Source organism: Terrapene carolina, unplaced genomic scaffold (assembly GCF_002925995.2).
Source record: "Terrapene carolina triunguis isolate 2854851 unplaced genomic scaffold, T_m_triunguis-2.0 Scaffold89, whole genome shotgun sequence".
Taxonomy (NCBI): Eukaryota; Metazoa; Chordata; order Testudines; family Emydidae; genus Terrapene; species Terrapene triunguis.
This window is the reverse complement of record NW_020664440.1, coordinates 29913665-29925416: the sequence shown is the minus strand read 5'-3', so window position 1 is coordinate 29925416 and position 11752 is coordinate 29913665. Positions and strand designations below refer to the sequence as shown.

The following is an 11752-nucleotide window of genomic DNA, read 5'->3' as shown; positions in this document are numbered from 1 at the left end:
TTGTAATTAGCGTTGGTCTGAAAAAATTTAGCAAAAGGTTTTTGCAGAAAATGTTCTGCAGGAAAGTGTCATTTTTGACAAATGTCTTGACTAAAACATTTTAAGAAAAAAGATTTGAAGATGAAAAATTGGAGATGACAAATTTCAGTTTTTCAGTGTAAAATGACTTTTTGTTTAGAAATCTGAGCTAATTACAGAAAAAAATGTTTGGAAAATAGAAAATGGTTGAAAGATAAAGAAAACGTTTCAACTGACCAAACCAAATTTTTTTTTGAATTTTTTTTGAATTTTGAAATATTTTGAGATTTCAACTTTTCATCCTGATTCCAGGCTGGAAATATTTTTGGAATCTCAATGAATTTTCTCTGGATGGAAAACCTGCCCTGCTTAGATTATTATCTTCCTTTTACAGATGGGGAAACTGAGGCACGGGGCGAGCCAAAATGACTTGCCCAAGTGTCTGTAACTGAACTGGGGATGGAGCCCTGAATTCGTGAGTCCTCATCTTATGCATTAACTCTGAGGACATTCTTCCTCATAAGGCTCTTCTTGCTGTGGTGTAGTTTTGATGTCTGATGAGTGTCTTGGTATGTCCAGTACTGCCAGAGTCAGCCTGATTGGCTTAGTGGAGGTGTCCTTTCTTTGTTACATGCTGCCACTCATGCCTTGCAGCTGAAGTGCTAGGGGTCTCAATCAAGCCATTTGGGGGGTTTTAACGAAGGATAATATCTGAGTAAAAAAGAAATGAGATATGATCCTAAGACTGTTGCGTTATAGGTTGTCATTTGTCCTGGTTCCCAGGTACCAGTGACTGGCCATAGATAGACTGATACATATGGGGCTGGGGGGATGTGCATGGGGATATGGACAGATATTTCTTTTGGGTCATGTCGTATGTGTGCTGGGGGGAGGGAAAAGCTGAGGAGCTCAGCAGAAGTGGGGCAGTTCTGTTGTGTGGGGTTGAGCAGGGCAGTGTGAGCTCACATAGCCAGTCTGTGCCCTGCCCCACAGCTCTGTGAGGCCCCTGTCTGACCTGGGCAGACTCAGAGGCAGCTCTGCCATCTGCACTGCAGAATCAATGGCGGCTGCAGCTTGTCATGGGGAGGGAAGTAGGAGCGGAGGCTACTGCAGGAGCAGCTACTGAGTGCAAACCATGGCCCAGCCCATTTCTTCCTCCTTCCCCCAGGGGTGCTGGAACAATTTCTACAGGGCGGGGTGCTGAGAGCCATTGAACCAAACTGTAAACCCTGTATATGATGGAAACCACTTCAAGCCAGGGGGTGCTGCAGCACCCCCCACAGCCCTAGTTCCAGCACCTATGCCTCCTGCCCTCCTGCAAACCATGGCCCAGCCCCTCTCTTCTTCCTCCCCCCCTGCAAACCAGGGCCTGGCCCCTCTCTTCCTCCTCCCCCACAATTCCCACCCCTCTCTCTTGTTTCTGTGTTTCCCTGCAGGTGCTGGCTAGTGCTGCGTGGCTTACAGGAGCGGTGGTTTAAGGTACAACTGATACCCTAGGGCCCACCACACCCTTGGGGGCAGCGGTGCTGGGATTGCTGGGGAGTAGCCAGTGTCAGGGGCTGGATCTCGCAAGGGGACGATTTGAAGGGACTCGGGGACTGGGGTGCAATGACTGGTACCCTGCAAGGCCAGGTTAGGGCTGGCATTGCCCAGACGGCAGTGCGTGAGGGAGGGAGCTGACACCCAGCTACCACAGGGAACGCCCTTGACAGGGCAACTCACAGTCCTGAGCACAGTCCAAGAACTTCCCCTCCCCAGAACAATGGGATGGGTCTCCTGCTCCTCCCACGTCCTTTCTCCCTCCAGCAACACCTGGCCTGGAAAGGGGCCATGGGAACCTCACTGCACCTGCCCCCTTCTAGGCCTGGGAGAGGGGGGTGAAGAACTCCTGCAGCTGCAGGAGGAGCAGAGATGGGGCTGGGGGGCCTGAGAGGACGCAGAGAGACAGGGCTTCTTGGGCACAGAGCCTGTTGGTGGGGCAGACTTGGGGATTTCTGAGCAGGGAAACTGTTGTTATTTTCTTCTGTGCTCGGGGAAACAGGACTGTGTGCATTCTTTGTGAATAAACTAGATTATACCATGAGCTCCCGGTGCGATGCTGGGGCTTAAAGGGCCAATGCGATTCTTAGTTGTATAAACTGGGGAGTAGTGAGTAGGTGCAGGGAGGAGATTTTACCTCTGTATAAGGCATTGGTGATACCCAGAGTGGAATACTGCCTCTGGGGCGCACATTCTTGAAGGGACGTTGAAAAATTGGTGAGGGTGCAGCTGAGAGCCAGAGAAACAATTTGAGGGCTGGAGAAGATGCCTGACAGTGAGAGACCTGGGCAGCTCATTCTGTTTAGCTTCTCAAGGAAAAGAAGATTGAGAGGTGACTTGACCACAGTGTACAAGGACCTTCATGGGGAGAAAATCCCAGGTACTAAAGGGCTTTTCAGCCTAGCGAGAAAGGCAGAACAAGAACCAATGGCTGGAAGTTAAAGCCAGACACATTCCAATTAGAGGCAACATTGTTTCCCAGTGCAGATGAGTAGCCATTGGAACAAACTCCTGAGGCGAGTGGTGGATTCTCCATCGCTTGATGTCTCCAAATCCAGACTGGCTGCTTGCTGGAAGTTGCTTTAGCCAAACACAAGTTATTTGGGCTCCGTACAGGGAATCAGACTAGATTGTATAATGGGCCCTTCTGACTTCAAACTCTGTGAATTTTTGAAAACCTACCAGGAACATACCTGTCTGTATCATCAATTTCTCCTGCTAATGGAAAGAACTCTACAAGTTGCCCTGAATATTGGCAAACCACTGGGGCCAAGGGGACAGCACTACAGAGAAAGCTTCACCTCACAGCTTCTCCATCTATGGAGCTTTCTCACCACAGAGCCTCCCAATAAGGAAAGTATTTGCAATTTACAGCAATGGGGATTGAGCATTATGGGTGTCTAGAGAGAGGAGAATGGGGCAGACATGGAGGAGGCAGCTAGAAGCAGCCAGTCGAACCACGGATGCCCAGTGCCATGTGGCCTAAAGGACTGAGTGTTGCCCTGTGACTTAGAAGACCTGGCTCTGCTACTGGGTGATCTTGAGTAAGTCATTTTCCCCTCTCTGTGCCTCAGTTTCCCCACCTTTATACAGGGATAATGATACAGCACTTTGAATCTGCTAATAAAAAGCACTATCTAAGTGCTACATACCATTATTACTACTGTTTGAGCTAGAAGAGCAGCTCAGCCAGCTGTTGTAGTGGCAAGGGCCAGCCACTAGGGGGCAGACAGGCTCACATGCACTTGTTGCATGTATTTTCCCCCAATCTGTTGCATCTCACTGGACCAGCCAGGGCCGGCTCCAGGCACCAGCTTAACAAGCAGGTGCTTGGGGCGGCACCTGCGGCAATTCGGGGGCGGCAGGTCCCTCACTCCCTCTAGGAGCGAAGGACCTGCCGCTGAACTGCCGCCGCCGATCGTGGCTTTATTTTTTTTTTTTTTTTTTGCTTGGGGTGGCAGAAATGCTGGAGCCGGCCCTTGGCCCAGCCCTGGGCTCAGAGGTTAAGTAATCACAAGACACTGCTGTGAAATGACTGTGTGTTTATTATAGGGCCATGTTTGCTCCCCAGTGCACAAAGGCTTGTTTTCTCCAGTGCATAGGCTGAAACATAAGCTTTGGGATAGATTCATCCCGGCTGTATTTCCAGTGGGGTCTAATATTTATCCCCCTCTTGTGATAGGCAGGTGCAAAGCAGCCTCAGAGCAGCAGGGAGCATTTGCAGAAAACCCTGGACTCTGGGCTGTAGAACCCCACTGGAGTCTGCATCTCCTGTTCTATGCCTCCTCCCTCTGCTATCTGCAGCCCCCCAGTAGTGGTCAGGTGTCCTGCACCATCAGGGCATGCCCCAGTGGCAGCAGGCAGTGCTGCTGTACACCAGCCACATAACACAGTAACGATACCCGTGTCGGTGCTGAGTTACATTGGCCCCTGGTCCCAGTCCCTGTGCAGCAGTTGTGTGGGTATTGGGCATCAAGAAGTGTATGGTTCAGAGTTTGTCCCTGACTCCTTTCAAAGCAGGGGGGAAAGGTTGAATTACAGAAAGCTGATGCCACCTAGCAGATAAGGGGCATCATTGTACTCCTTGGCATACTCGGAGCTTTGGTTAGCCCTGGGGGTGGAGGGTTCCTGCCTGTTCCTGAGAGCTTTGAATCAGCCCACACATTCCTTTCCCAGCAGGTTTCTCTCTTGCAACCCTTCCCCCAAGCTGCGGTGCAGATTTAACCCCTTTTCCCCCTGAATCCTTGTGTGCAAAAACCCGCCCTGCGTGTGGGTCTCAAGGGACAAGGTGTTAACTGTGAGAGTATGTGTAATTAGATGAAGGAATATTTGAAACTGAGCTGCTGCCACCCCCAACCCCCATTGGATTCAGAAGGCATCTGGGTCCGAGTGCCATCAGCAAGTCTCTTTGAGCAGAACTTTCTCCTGGTTCTGAAGGGGAATCTTCTCTTTGGTGTCTTCACCCCTCTTCATTCGGGACCTTTGATGAAATGGGGGGGGGGGGGAAATACTAATGAAGCAGCGAGGCAGAACAGGCATAAGTTATTTTCCAACCAGTCTGAATTACTAAAACGAGGCTCTGACATTATTCACCAGGGCTGAACTTCACTAGAGGAACAATACAAGGGCAGTATACCACTGAAGAGCCCCATAGGCTAGTGGTTGATGCTCTGGGTGGGGACTCAGGAGACTCTGAGTTCTAATCCCAACTCAGCTGTTGACCTGCTGTGACACTGGGCAAGTCCTGTCTCGCCTCTGTTCCCCCCACTCATTGTCCATTTAGACCAGCGATCCCCAAACTTTTCATTGTCACGCCCCCTCTTACCCCTGTCCGTGCACACACACCCTGAGCTGGGACTGGGAGCAGGGCCGCAGTTCCAGTAGGTGAGGGGGACATGGACAGGGGTAAGAGGGCGGCAGCTGGGGGTGGGTCTGGGACTAGGAACGGAGACAGGGGCTGAGGCTGAGGCTGGGGGCGGGGCCGGAGCGGAGTGGGGCTGGGTGGCCCTCCCTCCCTACTCCCCCTGGGAGCTGACCCAGGCCCCGCTGTGCCCACATTTTGGGAACCTCTGATTTAGACGGTCAGATCTTCAGGATGAATCTGTCTCACCGTGCATTTATGGGCACAACAGGGTCCCCAATCTTGGATGGGGTCTGTGCAGCGCCTGGTACAATGGGGGCCTGGATAGCTATCTGTCTTTCAACATACATGCCCAGTCTCTTTCCACTCACTGGAATCAGTCAGTGGATAGAGGATGATCAGGAAACCCTTTGTACAGCACCTAGCACAACAGGGTACAGGGCCATGACTGGACACCTGGGTGCTACAGTCATACAAATAATAACAACTCTCTGCACAATTTGCCTTGCGGCTGGGTGGGGACAGGGAGGATCCCAAGCACCAGCTGAGTGTTTTGGCCTTTGGAGTCCAAGCCCTGTCTTGGCCGCAGGTGTCAGAGTCAGACAGGAAGAGAGGGGAGACCCCCCCACCAGACCAACCTGCTCTCCACCTCCTCCACAGTGTCTGGCAGTGGTTGGTTGAGAGTCTCCGGGAGGAAGGTGGCCACAATGCCAGAGATGATTGGGGCAGCACCGTAGACGACTGGCGGCAGGAAGGAGAAGTATTCATCCAACATCTTGGCCAAGGGAGCCACAATACCTCCTACCCGGGCCATGGTGCTGCCAAAGCCCAGTCCGGTCTGCCTGGCGTTGCAAGGAAATAACCATCCAGAACAGGGAAGGATTAGCTCAGTACTGGGAGGGCAGAGCTGCTGGGAATGCTAAATAGTGACTCAGCAGGATGTGCTGCTCACCCTTCACAGCCAGTGCTGACCCCAATGCCTCAGCATGGCACTAGGGGGCGCTGTGCTGCAGGGAGCAGGGTGGGGGCTCAGTAGGGGTATACTCTCCCCTCTCAGTCAGTGCTGACTCCAATGCTGCAGTGCCATGCTAGGGGGCGCTGTGCTGCAAGGAATTGGGTGCAGGGTTCAGTAGGGGTCAGTTGTAAATACAGCATCTTACCTGATCGGTGTGGGGTAGAGCTCAGTTGTGAATAGAAACACGCAGTTGAAGGCAGCTGAAAGACATCCCTTCCCAATCACAGCCATTGATGTGCGGACTATCTGCAGCTCTGCAAAGAGGGGACAAGGAGAATCCAGGGCTAGAACCCTGTTCTAAACTCTGAGCTCTCCCTGCCTATCTTCCATTCTGCATCCCAGCACTGTAAGCTTGGAAGCCTCTCTCCTCTGCCCTGCTTCGCCTGGCATATCCCCAACCCTGCTCTTTCTTCCTTCGTCACTTCTCCAAGACCTGGCCTTTCCCCTCTCTCCAATGGGTAGGAATCTCCTCCATCTCTCATCTTGATTATTTTATCCTCTTCCCCTCTGACCTCACTCACGCCTACCTCAGGTCTATTCAGATAGATTGCTGTGTATGGAGATAGATAGGTGGTTATGTATGTGGATGAGCTGATGAATGGATGGATGGATGGATGGTTATGTATGTGGATGCATGGATAGGTGGTTCTGTATATGGATGGATGGATAAATAGGCGGTTACGTATGTAGATGGATAGATAGGTAGTTGTGTATGTGGATAGAAGGATGGATAGATAGGCGGTTATGTATGTGGATGGATAGACAGAGAAAGAGAGAGATGCATACTGAGGGAGTCAATTACTCTTTGAGTTACTTTAGACTCATTGACATGTCTTGGTGGTTATGCGCTAAGCATTGCCGTATGTGGACTGGACCAAACCCACCTCTGGGCACAAAGGTGTTTGCGATGATGACAAGCCCAGCCAGGAGGAGGAAGGCTGAGAGCGTGACCCTGCGCCCAATGTAGGACATGGAGATGGTGACCACCACTTTGGCTGGGAAGTCGACAGCTCCAAAAATCAACTGGATCAGGTAGATACTGACGCCAAAGTTCTGCAGGTCCATGGCCAGCCCGTAATAGGAGAAACTAGTAGAGAACCTGCCGTTCACCAGAGAGAGAGAGAGAGAGGCAAAGGGATGAGTGAGCGTCCTGTTGAGTGTGCAGCCTGGTGAGATTTAGCTCCAGGCCTAGTCACAACTTAAGCCCAATCTAGATGGGACTTGAGCGCTATCTAGGCCCTTGTGCCAGCCCTGTGAATAGCCACAATGTCCCCTCCAGGGTAGAGTTGGCCAGGGGAACTTTTAGTGTAACGCTTGTGGGTGTTCTGGTTGGTGTGGGCAGTGATGTAACAGAGCGGGGGGCGGGGCATTATTCAAAGCAGGGATGCCCAGGACTGAATGGACACACAAAGGGCCCTAAAATGCACCAACTTTAGAGAGAAAACCCACAGACCTGATAAGAACCTGACAGACTGGAAGATAAGACCTAGATAGACACATAAGGTAGACAGACAGACAGATCTGCGTATGTCTAGGGATAGATTGAAGCATGGATGAATAACCCTTAGGCAGACAGATGTCCAATATCTGTGGATTATCTATGCTCGGAAATGGACTAAGGTTATCAATACTGGATCTGCCAACCTAATTTGGACCCAGATTTAGGATCAGGGCCGAAGGGAAGAAGTGCTCTTACCACACAATTGAGAGGCAGCAGAATATCCGGCGTATGGCGGGCGTGCGTACCAGATCCGAGATAGTGTAGGAGGACTTCACTGTTGACAGTTCCTTCTGCATTTTGGATTTTAGGATCTAGTAGGAAACAAAAGGGTCAGTCGGGAAGCACATGACAGCCCCATGGATTCAGCTATGACAACACAGGACCTGCCAATGGCTCCTTGCTCCAGCAAACGGTAGCTAGTCATTCCTTACTGAGGCAAACTTCCATGGACCTCAGGTTTCAGTTCAATACGACCTACTTGTGATGGGATATAGAGTCCACATGCATTGACCATACAGGCCTGGTATTATTGGTACTATTAATTAGTAGTATTACGGTAGCACCAAGAGGCCACAACTAAGATCAGAGCTCAGTCACACAGCTCTCTCCCTCCCCCTGCTATTCGAACCCTTCCCCCCTCCCCCGCACTCTGCCAGTGCCCCTCAATCCTGAGCCACAGCCCCAGCTGCTATCCCAGCCCTGGGCCTCCTCTGAGCCCAGACTGGCAGTTGTGTGAAATGATGTGCTGGTTTTATACCATGGACAAATATCCACAGGGGACTAAGTTAATGTCACTTTGGAGCAAGGGAGGAAGCCAGGGCTGTGCCAGCTCTCTGTTGAAATCAGGCTTTATTCAATCTCCTTTGCCCCGTGCTAGAAATCTGGTGGGACAGGCCCTAGTTTCTATGTCCTCTGATGGATTAAAAAGTTAAATGGCCTGATCCTCAGCTGGTGTAAATGAATGACTCCAGTGGAGTTGTGTCCGTTTAGACCACCTGAGGATCAAGCCCTTCATTAAAGACTCCATTGGGTCTCTTTACCTCTGTGGTAATCTTCTCCCCTTCTTCCCGTTTCCCATTCACTCTGGCAACCCTTTGGAGCACCTTCACTGCTCTGTCAGCTTTACCTGCCAGAACCAGCCAGCGGGCAGATTCTGCGAACCACCTGTTGAAAAAGGATAGTCAAATGTTTCTCTTGCAGAGCCAAGGTTAGTGATGTGACCCACAACTTCAATGGGGTCCTCAAAGCAGGATCAGCTGAAGTGTAATGCAGCACAAGATAATTATCCCTGTGCTACAGAGGGGGAAATTGAGGCATAGACAGGAGCAGGAACTTGCCCAAGGAGTCTGCAGCAGAGCCAGGAACAGAACCCAGGAGTCCTGTGCGCCACCCTCTTGAAACCCAAATGCCTGGCTCCTAGTTCCCTGCTGTAACTCCACTTCTCTCAGAGCTGAGAATAGAATCCAGGAGACCTGACTCCCAGCTTTAACGACTAGACACCACCCCCACCCTGTCTGCTAACAACCACAAGGAAAGAGGACAGCACTTGCGCCTAGAAGGAGAGGTTTCCAGAGACACATACCAGGAATAGATGAGGAAGAAGAAGAAAGGCAAAGACACAGTCAGCTGGAGCCAGCGCCAGTCTGGGATGCCATATGCCAAGCCCGCCAGTAGGATCTGGCCCAGGGTGTAGACGAATCCTGTGATGGCAATGGTGATGGTGCGGAACTCAGTGGGGATCCACTCCACAACTGCAAGGAAAGGAACCTTGTTTAACCTGTCCATGGGCAGGATACTGCTAGCCCTGACTCTCCTCGGACCCACTGGCACCACGTGTTACTGCACCCTGCAGGGCTGCAGCAGAGGGAATGTACAGCTCTGTACTTTGAGCTGAAATAGCCATACTGGAGACAGCAACTCTTGCCCCTGCTACCTTAAGACCCCCAGTGGTAGCCAGGGATATTGCAGCCTCCAGAGCTGCAGCTCCCCCAGTGGTAGCAGGTGGTATTACACCCTGTGAGGCTGGAGCTGCTTCAGCCCATAGCCCCGGGCAGCTGCAGAGGTAGCAAGGAGAATGTGCAAACAGCCCAATACCCCATGGGAGCCTGCTTGCATGCTCTGCACTTCCTCTCTCTGCTACCTGCAGGCCCCTGGGTCATGCAGGTGTACTGAGCCACCAGGAGATCCCCAGTGCCAGCAGGTAGTACTGCACCTTTTAGTACATCAGTCACAGTATCTGTTAAGGGTTGAGGTGAGAAGCTTAAGACCTAGCTGCTAAACAGGCAGGGCTTACTCAGGCAGGCGATGCTGAGCCCAAAGCCAGACAGTGCCATCCCACCCAGGAAGCGGAAGATACAGTAGGAGATGTAACTGGGGGAGAAGGCCGTGCAGGTTCCCATCACAGCCAGCTGCAGAAAGGACCAGATCAGCATTGCCTTGCGTCCAAACCTATGGCAAAGGGGGACAGAGAAGGGAATAAGTAACGGGCATTGAGGTAGTGGTCAGGGCTCGGCTGTGGGTCAAATGGGCTGTGATGTGATTGGAGAGGAGGTGATTCTCGGGGCTGATAGGACCATTGGCTTCCAGCTGGCATGTCCAGCTGGGTTGCCATGGACAATTGACCATGAACCAGATGGGGACAATGTGGAGTGATGGTTGACAGATTTTAAGGCTAGATGGGAGCATTAGATTGTCCAGTCTCACTTCCTGTATAACACAGATCATTGGGCTAATTCACTAGGACAGGGAGGTCCCAACTGAAACTGGGGCTCCATTGCACCAGGTGCTGCACAGACCCAGTGAGAACAGAGTTCCATTGTGACAGCACTGCTCCGCCCCTGACTGAGATCAGGGCCCCATTGTGCTGGACACTGCCCAGAGATATAGTGAGAGACCATCCCAGAGAGCTTGCCCCAAACAGACAGAGTACCAGAAGGAAAGGTGGGGCAGAGAGAGAGAGGGAGGGACTTGCCCCAGATCACACAACAGAGCAGGGAATAGAACGCAGGTCTCCTGAGTCCATGTCCTGTGCTGTCCTGTGCTTACCTGTCAGAGAGACCGCCAAGCACGAGCGCTCCCAGCAGCACCCCGGCCATGTAGATTGACTGAGCCATCTGCCGGAATTTCCGCAAGTTACACACCAGGTCCCACTGCAGATGGGGAAAGGGAGACAGAGAGCAAGTCAGTAATTTCTGCAGAGGCCCAGTGGCTGGTGGTCAGATCCTGAAGCACTGGAGCATTGCAACAAGTCACAGCCTGTGGGCTGTGAGCTCGCAAAGTGTCCTCGGTGCCTGGTGTCCATGTACAACAGTGGTTGCTGTCATTACACATGCTGGGGCTGTGCAACACAGTCACTGGTGTTCTGTTCTCATTGCCCTGGTGCAACTCTCACTGGAATCACTGGGGCTGATTCTCACTCATGCTCAGGCCCCTCTGTGCCTCTCTGGAACGTAAAGGAGCCTTAAAGTGGATGGGTGTGGCCCCCTAGGAATCCCCACTGAGCTGAGTGCCTCCCTGGCTGGTGTGGAGCTGGAATAAGGGCTGATGCAGGGGGAGAATGGGCACCTGGCCAGAATGCACGGCACTCTGGCTATTCTCTTCCTCCCAGGGGCCATGGGAAGCAGCACGTGTTAGAGCAGCCCGGGGGTTCTTGTCCCTGGCTGCCATCCCTGCCCTGACCATTCTCCCCTCCCAAAAGATGCATTGGTGATGCTGATTTTGCAAAAGCAGTTACAGTAACGAACACCGTGGTAATAGGCCTGCGAGAAACCGAGAGGGGTTTGTATGGTGATAGATGATGGGTGTGTCTGGGGATAGATATTACAGACACATGGAATGTCTTTCACTACTATCTCACCTGTATAAATGCTGTCTGTTAGCTGTATGGGCTAGGGTTGGTATTCCGGGTTCCTGGGTGAGTAACAGGGTTAAACAAGTCTGGAGAAGCCTCAGCCCTTGGGGGAAATTGCATAACCTGGTTTGAACTGGTGGACAAAGGTGACCACACAGAGGACTGAGAAAGGTATGAAGTGATCATTCTCACCTGATCCAAGAACTGACCTAATGCTGTGCCCAAAAGGCACGGGAAGGGTTTGAAGTACTGTGTTCCTACCCCATTTGGAAGATGGGTGACTGCCAGATAAGACAGGCACATGTATAAACTGTTGATTGTTTTCAAGGGATGGTTTTCTGTAATGCTTTCATTCTGAATAAATCATACTTTGCTTTCTGATGGCTGGCGGGGCCCTGGGTAAGCAGAGCTGCAGGTGCTGAACTCAAATAAAAAAAAACACCTGCGGGGCGGCCGGAGCGGCAAAGC

At 51.7% G+C, this 11752-nt stretch overlaps 1 protein-coding gene and 1 pseudogene across 1 annotated transcript in view; both read right to left on the bottom strand.

Annotated features, from left to right (window-relative positions):
• Nucleotides 1-2763, bottom strand: part of LOC112102357 — a 112953-nt pseudogene extending 110190 nt beyond the window's left edge.
• Nucleotides 2764-4452: 1689 nt separating this feature from the next.
• The window catches only part of LOC112116226 (solute carrier family 22 member 6-A-like), an 8892-nt gene continuing 1592 nt past the window's right edge, over nt 4453-11752 (bottom strand). Inside the window, exons 2-10 of the mRNA XM_024213581.1 lie at nt 10480-10583; nt 9728-9882; nt 9017-9185; nt 8475-8598; nt 7630-7745; nt 6818-7032; nt 6079-6187; nt 5557-5760; nt 4453-4537 (exon numbers count right to left, since the gene is read on the bottom strand). Coding sequence (XP_024069349.1) covers nt 4453-4537; nt 5557-5760; nt 6079-6187; nt 6818-7032; nt 7630-7745; nt 8475-8598; nt 9017-9185; nt 9728-9882; nt 10480-10583 — 1281 coding nt within the window. The remainder of the gene's footprint in view (nt 4538-5556; nt 5761-6078; nt 6188-6817; nt 7033-7629; nt 7746-8474; nt 8599-9016; nt 9186-9727; nt 9883-10479; nt 10584-11752) is intronic.